General features: G+C 39.8%; 1 protein-coding gene across 1 annotated transcript; it reads left to right on the plus strand.

Annotated features, from left to right (window-relative positions):
• The first annotated feature begins 8105 nt into the window (after positions 1–8105).
• On the plus strand, positions 8106–14640 carry LOC144514005 (uncharacterized). Its single transcript, XM_078245202.1, has 7 exons — positions 8106–8226; positions 9944–10075; positions 10871–11056; positions 11976–12074; positions 12191–12379; positions 13517–13648; positions 14444–14640. The coding sequence occupies exons 1-7, from the start codon at positions 8106–8108 to the stop codon at positions 14638–14640; spliced, it is 1056 nt and encodes a 351-aa protein (XP_078101328.1).
• The last annotated feature ends 1858 nt before the right edge of the window (positions 14641–16498 follow it).

Raw genomic sequence — 16498 nt, forward strand, 5'->3', positions numbered from 1 at the left:
TCAAAAGAATTTTTATAGGATAAAAATTGCACATATTATGCACAAACAAATTTGCGTAGCTAACTATGAAAACATATCAAATTAAATGTTATCAGGAAAGATCTTGAGCTCATTGTTCAACATCAAACTAAGATGCTCTGTACCAAATTTTGTGAAGATCGGCGATTAGGGGGTGCTATAATCAACGTTTATTTGTTTTTGCCAATAACAATGCATTTAAATGGGAAATATGCAATTGCAATATCTCTGCCATAGTAAATGCTATCAACACGAAACTTGTGATGCTTGTTCGGCATACCACTCTGAGGCTCTGTACCAACTTTGGTAAAGATTGGCCATTAGGGGGGGCGCTATAGTCAACGTAGACCAGTTTGGGCCCTTTTACCCCTTCTGAGGGCGAGCGTGTCGTATACGACGCCAAATGGCACTTCTGTCATAAATCCTTTAGGGTTCTGGGATATTTGCAACGGCAATGTACCGCCGAGCTTGCGGCTCACACCTCTCGATATTTCCTGACGTTTGCATCCCCACCTTTACGCTTTGGCTCTCTGGTGGAACAGCAACCAAATTTGGTACAATGGGGCTAAAAGCAACACTAGTGAACTTTTCCCGCTTCAATGAGACAACCTGTAGGGGGACCGAAGCGGGAAAAGGTCTCTAGTATTGCTTTAATAGGGAGTGAACAGGCTCTCCGTAGCTCTGGTGTGTATTGTTACCTTATTTACAATACACAGCATGTTTTTTGCAACCCTCAGATGGGGTGGGTCCTGAGTTTGATTTTGAGTCAAAAAGTTTTGCTTGCAAGTCAAAAAGTTTTGGGTCAAAAAGCATTGGGTCAAAAAGCTTTGTGAGAGGTGGCTTCTAGCTCACACAGTAAGAACATTCACCCCATGTTGGCTGAGTCTTTTGCAGCGGCCCGGGTTCAAATCCGACCTGCGGCCCTTTGCTGCGTGTCATCCCCTATCTCTCTCTCTCCCCCTTTCATGTCTATCCACTGTCACTATAATAAAGGGAAAAGCCCCAAAAAAATAATCTTAAAAAAAGAAAAAGAAATGGCTTAGATAAGAGTTTCTATTGGTGGGTTTGACTGGGCATGGCCACACCCACATTCAAGCGCTGCAGCCAATAGATACATGCCAGCAGCTCTGCTAGGCGTCCAGTATCTTCACTTAAAGCTACACTTGACCTCCCGGCCGTGTTGGTGCTTTTCGGAGAATGTTTTATGAAGATATCCGACACATGATGTGGCTTGCTGCATGTTTAATTGTGCTAACAGACCCTTCAAGAAGTCTACGCTCCAGTTCTTTTGGTGAGTGAAATATTATTTTATTTTACGTTATACGTTAGCATTATTAGCATGTTAATTAGCTTATTAGATTTAGATCTGTTGTGCAACAATGTGACGTCAAAATGATGTAGATCTCGCAGGCGCGCCAGGATTTAAAGTGCGCGACTCATTAGACAGTGACAGTAGACCATTATGATGGCAGAGATGAAGTTTACAAGGTGTTTGCTGGAGTTGCCTAATATATCTGTTAATGATATACAGAGGGTCGTCCAGCCATCCAGTACAACACCATGTAGCAAATTAAATAAAGGCTTCACATTTTACGTTTCATCATTTCTTTGCAACTTTGAAGGTAATTTGCTAACGCTAGCTAGCCTGAGCTAGAAGCCTTGCTTTGGTCATGACTCCGTCCTGCTTCAGGTTAATCATGCTTTAAATAAAGTTTAAGCATGTGTATATCTCTCACTTCATGTGTTTGTACTTCGATGAAAGTATCAGGTAAAAACAGGGCTACAAATGAGATCTCTGTGAGAGACCAGCAAACTATTATGTAGCTCAATGCTGGACATTTCACCCCAAATTCCGGTCACTTTACTGTATTTGTATAGTATTTGGTTTAGAAGCCTTTATTGGAGTTTTTTTTTTTACAGTACAAAGTCCTGCTACATACAGGTGCTGGTCATATAATTAGAATATCATGAAAAAGTTGATTTATTTCAGTAATTCCATTCAAAAAATGAAATTTGTATAATATATTCATCACACACAGAGTGATATATTTCAAATGTTCATTTCTTTTAATTGTGATGATTATATCTGACAACTAATGAAAATCCCAAATTCAGTATCTCCGAAAATTAGAATATTACTTAAGACCAATACAAACTGACTTTTAGAAATGTTGGCCAACTGAAAAGTATGAACATGAAAAGTATGAGCATGTACAGCACTCAATACTTAGTTGGGGCTCCTTTTGCCTGAATTACTGCAGCAATGCGGCGTGGCATGGAGTCGATCAGTCTGTGGCACTGCTCAGGTGTTATGAGAGCCCAGGTTGCTCTGATAGTGGCCTTCAGCTCTTCTGCATTGTTGGGTCTGGCGCATCGCATCATCCTCTTCACAATACCCCATAGATTTTCTATAGGGTTAAGGTCAGGCAAGTTTGCTGGCCAATTAAGAACAGGGATACCATGGTCCTTAAACCAGGTACTGGTAGCTTTGGCACTGTGTGCAGGTGCCAAGTCCTGTTGGAAAATGAAATCTGCATCTCCATAAAGTTGGTCAGCAGCAGGAAGCATGAAGTGCTCTAAAACTTCCTGGTAGACGGCTGCGAACATAACTTTGGACCACTCGGCAGCAGTCCAGTCCTTTGTCTTTAGCCCAGGCGAGACACTTCTGACACTGTGTCTTGTTCAGGAGTGACTTGGCACAAGGAATGCGACAGCTGAAACCCATGTCTTGCATACGTCTGCATCTTTTCCTTCCCTTCGCCTCTCTATTAATGTGCTTGGACACAGAGCTCTGTGAACAGCCAGCCTCTTTAGCAATGACCTTTTGTGTCTTACCCTCCTTGTGCAAGGTGTCAGTGGTCGTCTTTTGGACAGCTGTCCAGTCAGCAGTCTTCCCCATGATTGTGTAGCCTCCAGAACTAGACTGAGAGACCATTTAAAGGCCTTTGCAGGTGTTTTGAGTGAATTAGCTGATTAGAGTGTGGCACCAGGTGTCTTCAATATTGAACCTTGTCACAATATTCTAATTTTCTGAGTTACTGAATTTGGGGTTTTCATTAGTTGTCAGTTATAATCATCAAAATTAAAAGAAATAAACACTTGAAATATATCAATCTGTGTGGAATGAATGTATACATTATACAAGTTTCACTTTTTGAATGGAATTACTGAAATAACTTTTTCATGATATTCTAATTATATGACCAGCACCTGTAGCTAGCTATATATGCTCCGCTATGTCACGTTAGCATGCAGCTACAATAGTTAGCTATGAGTATGCTAACGTTAGATTATAGTGGAACGAAGCAGCACTTTCTAACATCAAAAATCGCAGATAAAGGCTTCTGAACCAAACACTACACAATCGGACATGTTTCAGCAGTAATGTGACCTGGAATTGGGGAGAATTTAACAACATTGCCAGCTAAGATGACATGTTTACTGCCATTAGCATGTAGCTACTATAGTGGTATACAGCAGTGGTGGCTGGAAGAGCTGTCATCCCGTCTTCAAAAGGACACTTATGTACGTTTACACTTCATCGCATTAATAATAGACAGTCTATGGTTATTAGTCAAGACGAAGTATTACAAGTAAAAACATAAACAACACAACAACAACGTCGCTACACGGTTTTGGATCAGTGACAAGTCTCGATTGTTTGTAGCTATGACTATTGTATAATAAAGATTTAATAAAAAAGTTGTGATGTTTGGTCATAAAGTGTTTCAACGCATGTGTGGTACAAATCGCACAGGGACATTGTTAGTTTTCTACTGTAATTATGCGCATGCGCAGAACGGATCTTACAGGCGGTACGGATCGGGTACTGACAACCACTCTATTTATTTATTTTTACGTAACGTTTAAGCTTTGTGTTACGTTACAGTAATCTACAGTGCTCTGCGTGATTATCTTAAATATGACTGTTAAGAAATGTGTCAAAAGATGTGACAAAAATATTGTCAATATAAACATATCGCTAACTTTATATTTTTCTTTACCTGAAACATTTATTACTCATTTATCTTTTCTCCCATAGTCAGTGTGATCCATCTCTCATCTTCTCCCCCTTTTTTTTGCCACTGCCTGCAGAAGAGCAACTCCGAGTGTCATCATCCCATATGGCGGTCAGAAGCATCAAGCTGATCCCTGTGATGGAGGTCCTGCACTAGCTTCAGACACCCTGGCATGAAGATAATGTTTTTTACGGACCTAAAGGTATCGGTGAAAGGCTGGTTTCAATTCGGCAAAGATAGCCAAGGCCAGGAAATTTATCAACAGTGTTATGGCTACATTTGTTCATACCTTAACATGTGTTTATGTGTGTTATTTATGGATTTTAGTTAAATAACATCTGTAGCATACACAGTTACCACCTTTTCTTCATCCTCTTTTCCCTCTACAGCCTCTCAGAGCCTATGTTGGGTGTAGCTATTACCACTATAAAGACCCAATCTGCTGTTAATGTTGCTGATGTGAGAATGTTTACTGTTGTATAGTTTTATATTAAATTCAATATATTTGCACTGCTTTTGTCTTTACTGACTGAAATGTTAGATTTCACATTCAAATCTGTTAATTCAAAGGACAAGCAAATCACACAATTCAGATAAAACATTAACGCTCCTTTCGACAAGGAATAGAAGTCTAGGTTAAGTAGAAAGTGGAAATACTCCCACGTTTCAGTCTTATGCAGTCTATTTCTGTTTAACTTTCTACATTAAGATTATACTCAGCACTAGACCCCGAGAAGCTATATTAGCCATTAACACAGCTGCGTATAGATCACTATATTTACAATTAACAGGCAACTGATAAATGACAGCTGATCCTTTTTATATAACAAATGATTACCAATACACAAACAGCAGTTTAACAAATAAAAGTCAAATCTTGCTTTCATGAAAACATCAGTTTCACAGGTTACAAATTCAAAAGTTGTTTTTGATGCTTTAACGTTATTATTTTTAAGTTACACACTGTAACTTTACACAGCTCGCCAAGTCTAGTGTGACATTAACGTTACATTGCCCATTTAAAGTCAAAGATCAGAACCTTTATTCCCTTACCTCACACAAACACCTTTAAAACATAACTCTCGCCAAAATGCAACCTAGGTTTTTTTTTTGTGAATGTACCCGAGTCAAACTTTCATTTAAAAGCATATTTAGGACGGAAGCGTCACTTTTAAGATTTACCGTATCTTCGTTTTTCGGTCAAATGGCCTTTTGAATGGGAGTCCTAGGGGCACTTTTATGCTAGCCTCAAAATAGCTATTTTTAAAACACTAAGAAGGCTCAACACAACATGAAACTTTGCTCCAAGTATCACCAGGGGCTCTACACCTTAATGGAAGCATTGACAACATTGTTTGTGTACACAGAGTTTACTAAAAAAGGTTTTGAGCAACTCACGTTAGCAGTTGTTCTTTACGCTATCCACCATTTTCCCAGTCAAAAACAGGCGATCTCAGAATGCGAATGAACGGACTCCATAGGAGGAAATGTCATTCTTATATGAGGCTCCTTTTTCAACTACAAGGTCAATATTGTTTTTCACTAACGACAAAACAACAAATTATCTGTGCATTTATATGGAACTAAGCTTTTGGAGCTTTCCATCTTTACTCTCCTCCCTCGACTATTTTTGACTGGCTCGATAGACGGCGACCGGAAGAACAACAGCTACACAGAGTTGCTCAAAACCTTTTTTAGTAAACTTTTTGTACACAAACAATGTTCTCAATGCTCGAGTTCATGTGTAGAGCCCGTGGCGATACTTCGAGCAAAGTTTCATGTTGTGTCGAGCCTTCTTAGTGTTTTAAAAATAGCTATTTTGAGGTGAGCATAAAAGTGCCCCAGGACTCCCATTCAAAAGGCCATTTGACCGAAAAACGAGAATACGGTAAATCTTAAAAGTGACGCTTCCGTCGTAAATATGCTTTTAAACAAAAGTTTAACTTGGGTACATTCACAAAAAGACCCTAGGTTGCATTTTGGCGAGAGTTACGCTTTAAGTATTATCACGCTACATTTTAGCACTTGTCTATTAAGTTACGTTTTGACTTCGGTGCATGCCGGTTTAACGTTACTAACTGTGGCTAACTTGTATGACGTAAAATAAAATAATATTTCAATCACCGAAAGAACTGGAGCGTAGAATTCTTGAAGGGTCTGTTAGCACAATTAAACATGCAGAAAGCCACATCATGTGTCGGATATCTTCATAAAACATTCTCCGAAAAGCACCAACACAGCCGGGAGGGCAAATGTAGCTTTAAGTGAAGATACTGGACGCCTACCAGAGCTGCTGCGCTTGAATGTGGTCATGCCCAGTACCCACCAACAGAAACTCTTATCTAAGCCATTTTTGACTCGCAAAACTTTTTGATTTCAAAGCAAAACTTTTTCACTCACAAGAAAAACTGTTTGATTCAAAAGGAAACAGTGTTGTGATGCAAAAAACACTTGCTTTTTGATTGTAGTGATAAATATGCTTTTAAACCTTTTTTTTGTTGTTGCTTGGGTTATGAAAAAACAAAAATAACTCCAAACATTACATGCTACATATTAGCATTACAGTAGTCAAGCCTGGTCGAAATAAAAACATGTATAACCCTTTCAAAATTGCTAAACCATAAAAACAGCTTGACCTTGGATAAGAGCCTCAGTTGAAAAAAGTTTAAATTAATTAGAGTTTATCTGCTTGTCCAATTTAAAATCACTATCCATTATCACCCCCACATTTTTTCACAGTAGACCTCATATAGGGTCCCAGGGAAAAGAGATTTGTATGAATGGAAGTTAGTATAATTTTAGCCTAGAACTGTACTTCCAATGACTCATAACTTGGAATTTGTATTTGACAGAATCTGCCACAGGATCTACTGTAGCCTCTAAAAACCGGTGAGTGTTCCCTCTGTGTGTGTGTGTGTGTGTGTGTGTGTGTGTGTGTGTGTGTGTGTGTGTGTGTGTGTGTGTGTGTGTGTGTGTGTGTGTGTGTGTGTCGGAGAGAGAAAGAGAGAAGATAAACATGCATCCTCCCTCATATTTAAGCAAAGCAAAGTAGAGACATTTCAGCTGGTCTTCCAACGTGACAACTGTGCTGTGACAGAAGTATAGAGGGAGAGATAATTAAGCTATGCTGTGGGATGCATTAATATGCTGTTTGGACAGTGAGGTCTGATGTTTTCCATATCAGACAATACTGATTACAATTAGGAGTAGCAATCTAGCAGCAATCAGATTATCAGACATGTCTTGCCAATGACTGGTCAAATTGCCATGAATGTGTTCCTATTACCCCTGATGTCCCACTGGTCAAAGTCTCGCCAACCGTTTGGGCATTCTATCTCAAAAGCTGATATTTCAATAAAATGGTAATATTTTCAATGGATCCATCCTAAGGTATCTAGTGACCCTAGCTTTTCTCTAGTCACTGGATATTTTAACCTGATGATACACTATCATCAGGCTAAAATATCCACTTGGACAGTAGTAGGTAACTTGTTATTTTATTTACTGAGCACATGGCCCCAAGATGGATAAGTAATGAATGAATATAAGTTAAATGATTAATACAACTTTGGCATTTCTGTAGTGCCATAGTCAATTTAGCATCTCTACCAGTAAGCCTTTTAGGACTAGCAACTTGTTATAGTTATATATAGTATAGTTTTACAGCTCAAGCAACACAACGGAAAACCAGAGTCAAATTCCTTCTGATCTCCCACACTCTTCATTGTACACAAGATTGTCCCTGTTGAAAAGCCCAAACCGCCCCAGCTGGACCCTTAAAATGTGATCTTTTACTGTAGGTCATTATTTTTTTCTGTGTAATATGTCCGCATGCACAGCAATAGTGGAAATGTGTGTTTGACCGACATGGATACCTATGTAACTGTTCTAGTTAAGTCCATCAGAGGGCAGTATTACTAAGGATATGGGTGAAATGTGCATATACATGACAGGAGGCTACATTTATATACAATATAAAATAACTGTATTTTCCACATATTTACTGTGATGTTGATGCAATACTAATGACTGTCTCGCAGAAAAACCTGTTTGAAAATAGAGAATAACATGCGAGAGGCCATGTGCCGTGAGAATGACCTTCCAGGAGCAGGATGGTCATGTTGTGGAGCACGGGCTTTCAACCCTGAAGAAGCCACTTGTTGTAAAGATGGATACACCAACAACACAGGTAATGAACACACATTTGTGTCAAACTAGCAAGAAATTTAAATGTTGGATTAGTGATCATACAAAAAAAACAAAGGCAGACTATGCGGTGAGAAAATGTAATAATATGGATAAATACACTTAAATGGCATAGCGAACACTAAAAGGCTTCAAGTGGCAGCTACCCTGGATTGCAACTTATTTCAACATCGGTGCTTTTCCTCAAGCAGCATCAAGAAGTTTATGCTGACTTTTCTCTAGAAATAGAGAAAAAGCATTAAGCGTGAACGTGACGCCGTCATAACTAGGGCTGTCAAAATGATTGTTTTTCTTAATCGCTGAATTTCTATAGTTAATGGCGATTAATCGCATGTTTTATCACATGATTAAAATTCTATTCATTCTATTTTGCATTTCAGAACTATTTTTAAGTACATATTAACAATGGAAAGTCGTTCTTACCAGTGTATCTTGATTGGGAATCAAATGAATGCAAAGAAAGTTTCTTTATGAACTTGACTTTAAGATTTGTATTTGTTTATTATTTATTTACTGTAAACAAAAGAAAAATGTGTGAATCTAGTCACACATTTGAATCTAGAGTCAATATAGTGTGCAGTAACTTCTAAATAATTTTGATTACTCACTGACGTCGAGTGATCACCGGTTAATGAAACAGTGTTTGCGCTTTGCAGCAGTTCCAGTTGGGCTGCTTTCTCCGTGTCGTACAGACTGTGTATGGTGAAACTACTGTCCCCCTGGCAATGTATAAGACGGGTCAGAACATGCCAACCGTAGTACGTCTTTAAGACCCAAGTCCTCTACAATGCTGACAGGTCTGCAGTTAGTTGCCACCCTTTTCACAAGAGCTGTAGTATTCTTTTTGGATTTGGTTTCATCCACAGGTCGGCAACTAGCACTCTCCAAAATAGTGCTTTGCCTGAGCCTGCTAGCATCAACTTGAGTCACGTTAACTGTACTAATATGCTTAGCTCGTAGGTGGTAGCTCAAGCTTGACGTGCTTCGTGATATTTTAATTCGGCTTTACACAATGTGCATATGGCTTTCGACTTGTCTATTGAGCCGTCTGGGAGTTTTGGAAAATAAAAAGCTCCATTCAGAATTGTGTTGCTGCTGTCTTTCTCCATCATGCCTGCAACCTGCAGCAGCAGCAGGACGCGTTACGAGGAAGTATGACAGCTTGATGACGTAGGAAAGGTGCGGCAAAGGGTCAAAATACTAGCCTGTTAGGCCCGATGCAAAGCGGAGTGAAGTGTAAAATAAATTAATAAATGGCGTGTTATGCTCGACCCTTAATCGCATCACGATTAACACGTTAATGCTGACAGCCCTAGTCATAACCAGTGGTGGAACAAGTATTCAGGTCTATCACACTGAAAATACTGCACTACAAGTAAAAGTCCTGCATTAAAAAGCCTTACTTTAATAAAAGTATGTAAAGTTAATGTACACATTGTACAGTAAAATTGTTTTTTATTTATTTAGCCCTTTAAATGATACTCTAAGGCTTTTTACATCAAATCAAAAGACAGAAACAGCAATGAAAATATGCTAAACTACATCATAATGCTTTGTATTGTACTTTTGGCTTCTCTCTGAACCTGGCCTGTCTTGGAATGTGGGAACTTCCTGGCTTATGGACTTACTTTAACACAACATTTTTAAGCTGTTACTGTCATACTGGTGTCTGTATCTTGACTCAATCACTGTTCTTACAGCTGTTACAGAGGGTCTGAGCGAAAAGGTGTCAGCTTGCTGTGGACTAAAGGCCTATGACCAGCTCAATGAAATGTGCTGTAACTCAACCATCATAGCCAAACCTGTGCCAAATGCCCAATGTTGTGATAATGGTGAGTAGAACTGGACACAATTGATGGATATAAAGCATCATATTAACATACAGTATACACTTACAAAATGCAATTTCTTTCCATTTCCTTATTGTAATCCCACTAAAAATGTGATTCCTCTTATTGGCTGGCAGCTGTCCATTAACATTTAGTAACCGGATGGTTAAACCAAACACTCATGGTTTGTTTACAGAGTATTAGAGCTTTAGTGCGTAACCTTTTGATATTAATTTACGTCCGTTACATTCTAGCCATTGCCAAATGAATTTCTACAAAGCTGATTAAGACTATCAGCTCCACACATCTCTCTCTGCATTTCTCAGTATGGCTATGTTAAGAAGATTGTGTCGTCCAGCGACTTCTGCGCGCAGAAACTCAAGTGAAGATAATTACCTCTTCTGAAGAGTCCATCATGTTTTTTTTAACCCTCCGTGTCCTCCTTGGCTACTATCAACTGTGCGGAGGAGGGGTGGGGGCTGTGTGCGATCACGGAAGACTTGCATCGTGTGGACGTGCCGACAGTGTTGGGTCTTGTCGGGTATTCCTTACATATTAAAATTATGATTTTCTGATACAAAATTACAGAAGACTACAAAAAATGATTCTGTTAATGTTGCAACTGGTTTACCTCAGTCTGACACAATTCTACATGAAAATTATTATGCATATTCGGTTCTATTGTGTTTTATTCAAACATTTGTGGTCTGCAGGATACTTAATAGCCATTCATCTAAGTTGTGGCTGAGATAAAAGTGATTTTGACAGTTTTAAGAATCATCCTGATCTTTTCCACAGATGCTTATGATGTGGACAAGCAGATGTGTTGTGGTCCGATGGAGAACAAGACGATCCTGACGAGAAATTCCAGTGACCACCGGTGCTGTGGACGTGACCAGTTTGACCCTAAGACTGAGTGCTGCTGTGTGAAGGAAGGTCTTAAGACGCAGCTCATCACATCCAGCTGCTGTGTGAACGAGTCAGGTGAGTTTTAGTCTATATCCAGGACGTTCCACTTCTGGGATTGCTCACGTGCTGCAGGACATTCCGCCTGATGCATGTCTTTTCGCCAATGTCCATTTCCTTCCACTTTCTTTGTGTTGAATTAAACTCTGGTGGATTTATGAGGACTATGGTTAACTCCACCTCAGATCTCTGCATGGTAAATTGAGACAGCTAGCTAGACTATCTGTCAAATTTGAGTATTCGCTCACACAACTATTTTACAGTAGCTCCTTGCGGATCTTAGCGCCGCCCAAGATGATCGTGATTGGTTTAAAGAAATGCCAATAAACCAGAGCCCGTTTTTCTCCCATCCGAATGCTGTGTGGACTAGCCAGACCTTCCTCCGCTCAGCAGCGTGTGGATGGTCTGGCAACGTGAGACTAGGTGCGTCTCAACGTCATCCCTATACCTGCCTACCGCAATTCCATGCAAATCTTTAAAATCGTTTTTTAAGATTGTCAGATTGCAGGAAACAAGCTTTAGATTTTGTGCTGGTGCTGTTTTTTCTAACTTAATTCCAAAATGGTGCTTTGAATAGATATAATACTGTTTACACGTCCCAATGTGGAATTTGCATGTACATTGTACATCTAAAATTACTTACAATGTCACATTGGTCACTGTATTTTACGTCATTTCATGCTGTTATATGATTGTTTGTAAATAGCACATTGTGAGAATTTCTGAATTTCCATTTCTGATTGACAACCAAAGATTTTACCTAATTTTTCTCATGATCATCAATTTTAATCCGACACACAAAAATAGCACTGCTTTAGGGGCCTTCACACATCTCCCATTTTCATGGAAATCTTAGAAATACAATCAATGCTCAAGGAACTTCATGCCAATTAATGGTTGCGGTGCCTGCACGTTGACTTGATCTTTGTCTTTACAGCTGTCTGTGGAACGAAGGCCTACAACACATTCAATGAACTATGCTGTCAATCAACTGTTGTACCCAAACCTGCATCAAATGCCAAATGTTGTGAAGAAAGTGAGTAGAGCTGAATTTAAACAGTATTTTGGTGAAAATAACTCTGGCTCATGTCAGCAGTATTGGTTGAGATAAAAGTGATACAGTTTTAAGAATTATCCTGATCTTTTCCACAGATGCTTATGATGTGGACAAGCAGATGTGTTGTGGTCCGATGGAGAACAAGACGATCCTGACGAGAAAATCCAGTGACCACCTGTGTTGTGGACATGACCAGTTTGACCCTAAGACTGAGTGCTGCTATAGCATGAACAACAGTCTTAAGATACAGCCAATCACATCCAGCTGCTGTGTGAACGAGTCAGGTGAGTTTTAGTCTATATCCAGGACGTTCCACTTCTGGGATTGCTCACGTGCTGCAGGACATTCCGCCTGATGCATGTCTTTTCGCCAATGTCCATTTCCTTCCACTTTCTTTGTGTTGAATTAAACTCTGGTGGATTTATGAGGACTATGGTTAACTCCACCTCAGATCTCTGCATGGTAAATTGAGACAGCTAGCTAGACTATCTGTCAAATTTGAGTTTTCGCTCACACAACTATTTTACAGTAGCTCCTTGCGGATCTTAGCGCCGCCCAAGATGATCGTGATTGGTTTAAAGAAATGCCAATAAACCAGAGCCCGTTTTTCTCCCATCCGAATGCTGTGTGGACTAGCCAGACCTTCCGCCGCTCAGCAGCGCGTGGATGGTCTGGCAACGTGAGACTAGGTGCGTCTCAATGTCATCCCTATACCTGCCTACCGCAATTCCATGCAAATCTTTGAAATCTTTTTTAAGCTTGTCAGGTTAATGTTTATTATTTAAAATATGATAAATAAATAGAAAAATGCAAGCAGAGACATGTCAATAAACTTGCACCGCTGTCATGTTCAGAAAATGTTGCAGGAAACAAGCTTTAGTTTTTGTGCTGGCGCTGTTTTTTCTAACTTAATTCAAAAATAGTGCTTGGAATATAAATAATGTTTACACGTCCCAATGTGGAATTTTCATGTACATTGTACATCTACAATTACTTACAATGTCACATTGGTCACTGTATTTTATGTCATTTCATGCTGTTATATGATTGATTTGTAAATAGCACATTGTGAGAACTTCAGAATTTCCATTTCTGATTGACAACCAAAGATTTTATCTCATTTTTCTCATGATCGTCAATTTTCATCTAACACACGAAAATAGCACTGCTTTAGGGGCCTTCACAGATCTCCCATTTTCATGGAAATCATAGAAATACGATCAATGCTCAAGGAACTTCATGCCAATTAGGTCAGGAAAGGCGACTGTAATGCTTTGTATTGTACTTTTGGCCTCTCTCTGAACCTGGCTTGTCTTTGAATGTGGGAACTTCCTGGCTTATGGACTTACTGTGACATAACACTTTTAAGCTGTTACTGTCATACTGGTGTCTGTATCTTGACTCAATCACTGTTCTTACAGCTGTTACACAGGGTCTGAGCGAAAAGGTGTCAGCTTGCTGTGGACTAAAGGCCTATGACCAACTCAGTGAAATGTGCTGTAACTCAACCATCATAGCCAAACCTGTGCCAAATGCCCAATGTTGTGATAATGGTGAGTAGAACTGGACACAATTGATGGATATAAAGCATCATATTAACATACAGTATACACTTACAAAATGCAATTTCTTTCCATTTCCTTATTGTAATCCCACTAAAAATGTGATTCCTCTTATTGGCTGGCAGCTGTCCATTAACATTTAGTAACCGGATGGTTAAACCAAACACTCATGGTTTGTTTACAGAGTATTAGAGCTTTAGTGCGTAACCTTTTGATATTAATGAACATCCGTTACATTCTAGCCATTGCCAAATGAGTTTCTACAAAGCTGATTAAGACTATCAGCTCCACACATCTCTCTCTGCATTTCTCAGTATGGCTATGTTAAGAAGATTGTGTCGTCCAGCGACTTCTGCGCGCAGAAACTCAAGTGAAGATAATTACCTCTTCTGAAGAGTCCATCATGTTTTTTTTAACCCTCCGTGTCCTCCTTGGCTACTATCAACTGTGCGGAGGAGGGGTGGGGGCTGTGTGCGATCACGGAAGACTTGCATCGTGTGGACGTGCCGACAGTGTTGGGTCTTGTCGGGTATTCCTTACATATTAAAATTATGATTTTCTGATACAAAATTACAGAAGACTACAAAAAATGATTCTGTTAATGTTGCAACTGGTTTACCTCAGTCTGACACAATTCTACATGAAAATTATTATGCATATTCGGTTCTATTGTATTTTATTCAAACATTTGTGGTCTGCAGGATACTTAATAGCCATTCATCTAAGTTGTGGCTGAGATAAAAGTGATTTTGACAGTTTTAAGAATCATCCTGATCTTTTCCACAGATGCTTATGATGTGGACAAGCAGATGTGTTGTGGTCCGATGGAGAACAAGACGATCCTGACGAGAAATTCCAGTGACCACCGGTGCTGTGGACGTGACCAGTTTGACCCTAAGACTGAGTGCTGCTGTGTGAAGGAAGGTCTTAAGACGCAGCTCATCACATCCAGCTGCTGTGTGAACGAGTCAGGTGCGTTTTAGTCTACATCCACGACGTTCCACTTCCGGGATTGCTCACGTGCCGCAGGACATTCCGCCTGATGCATGTCTTTTCGCCGATGTCCGTTTCCTTCCGCTTTCTTTGTGTTGGAATATTAAACTCTGGTGAATTTATGAGGACTATGGTTAACTGCTCCTCAGATCTCTGCATGGTAAATTGAGACCGCTAGCTAGACTATCTGTCAAATCTGAGTTTTCTCTCGCATGACTATTTTACAGTAGCTCCTTGTGGATCTTAGCGCCGCCCAAGATGATCGTGATTGGTTTAAAGAAATGCCAATAAACCAGAGCCCGTTTTTCTCCCATCCGAATGCTGTGTGGACTAGCCAGACCTTCCTCCGCTCAGCAGCGTGTGGATGGTCTGGCAACGTGAGACTAGGTGCGTCTCAACGTCATCCCTATACCGGCCTACCGCAATTCCATGCAAATCTTTAAAATCGTTTTTTAAGATTGTCAGATTGCAGGAAACAAGCTTTAGATTTTGTGCTGGTGCTGTTTTTTCTAACTTAATTCCAAAATGGTGCTTTGAATAGATATAATACTGTTTACACGTCCCAATGTGGAATTTGCATGTACATTGTACATCTAAAATTACTTACAATGTCACATTGGTCACTGTATTTTACGTCATTTCATGCTGTTATATGATTGTTTGTAAATAGCACATTGTGAGAATTTCTGAATTTCCATTTCTGATTGACAACCAAAGATTTTACCTAATTTTTCTCATGATCATCAATTTTAATCCGACACACAAAAAATAGCACTGCTTTAGGGGCCTTCACACATCTCCCATTTTCATGGAAATCTTAGAAATACAATCAATGCTCAAGGAACTTCATGCCAATTAATGGTTGCGGTGCCTGCACGTTGACTTGATCTTTGTCTTTACAGCTGTCTGTGGAACGAAGGCCTACAACACATTCAATGAACTATGCTGTCAATCAACTGTTGTACCCAAACCTGCATCAAATGCCAAATGTTGTGAAGAAAGTGAGTAGAGCTGAATTTAAACAGTATTTTGGTGAAAATAACTCTGGCTCATGTCAGCAGTATTGGTTGAGATAAAAGTGATACAGTTTTAAGAATTATCCTGATCTTTTCCACAGATGCTTATGATGTGGACAAGCAGATGTGTTGTGGTCCGATGGAGAACAAGACGATCCTGACGAGAAAATCCAGTGACCACCTGTGTTGTGGACATGACCAGTTTGACCCTAAGACTGAGTGCTGCTATAGCATGAACAACAGTCTTAAGATACAGCCAATCACATCCAGCTGCTGTGTGAACAAGTCAGGTGCGTTTTAGTCTATATCCACGACGTTCCACTTCCGGAATTGCTCCGTTGCCGGCGGAAATTCCGCCTGATTTCACTCTTTTCGGCCAAATGGCCGTTTCCTTCCGCTTTCTTTGTGTTGGAATTTCAAACTCCGGTTGATTTATGAGGACTATGGTAACTGCTCCTCAGATCTCTGTATGGTAAATTGAGACAGCTAGCTAGACTATCTGTCCAATCTGAGTTTTCTGTTTCACGACTATAACAACTTTTGAACATACACCAAAACAAGTTTCTTCCCGAAGCTATTTTGCAGCAGCACCGTGGCTCTGCTTTAATGTTTCATGAAAAGCACTTTGAATGGCCTTGTTGCTGAAAGGTGCTATAGAAATAAAGTTGCCTTGCGTTACAACCTCAGCCTGTCAGTCAGTCACCAGGGCACAGAACCACTGTTGTGCCTGCTTAGGAAGTGTAACGTCAACAGCACCGCGACCGCTTTCGGCTCTCCATTAATATCATATCGCAGCAAATGCTGTCTGCGTGAAGTTTTGAAAAACTGTAAC

Source organism: Sander vitreus, chromosome 3 (genome assembly GCF_031162955.1).
Source record: "Sander vitreus isolate 19-12246 chromosome 3, sanVit1, whole genome shotgun sequence".
In the NCBI taxonomy this organism is placed as follows: domain Eukaryota; kingdom Metazoa; phylum Chordata; class Actinopteri; order Perciformes; family Percidae; genus Sander; species Sander vitreus.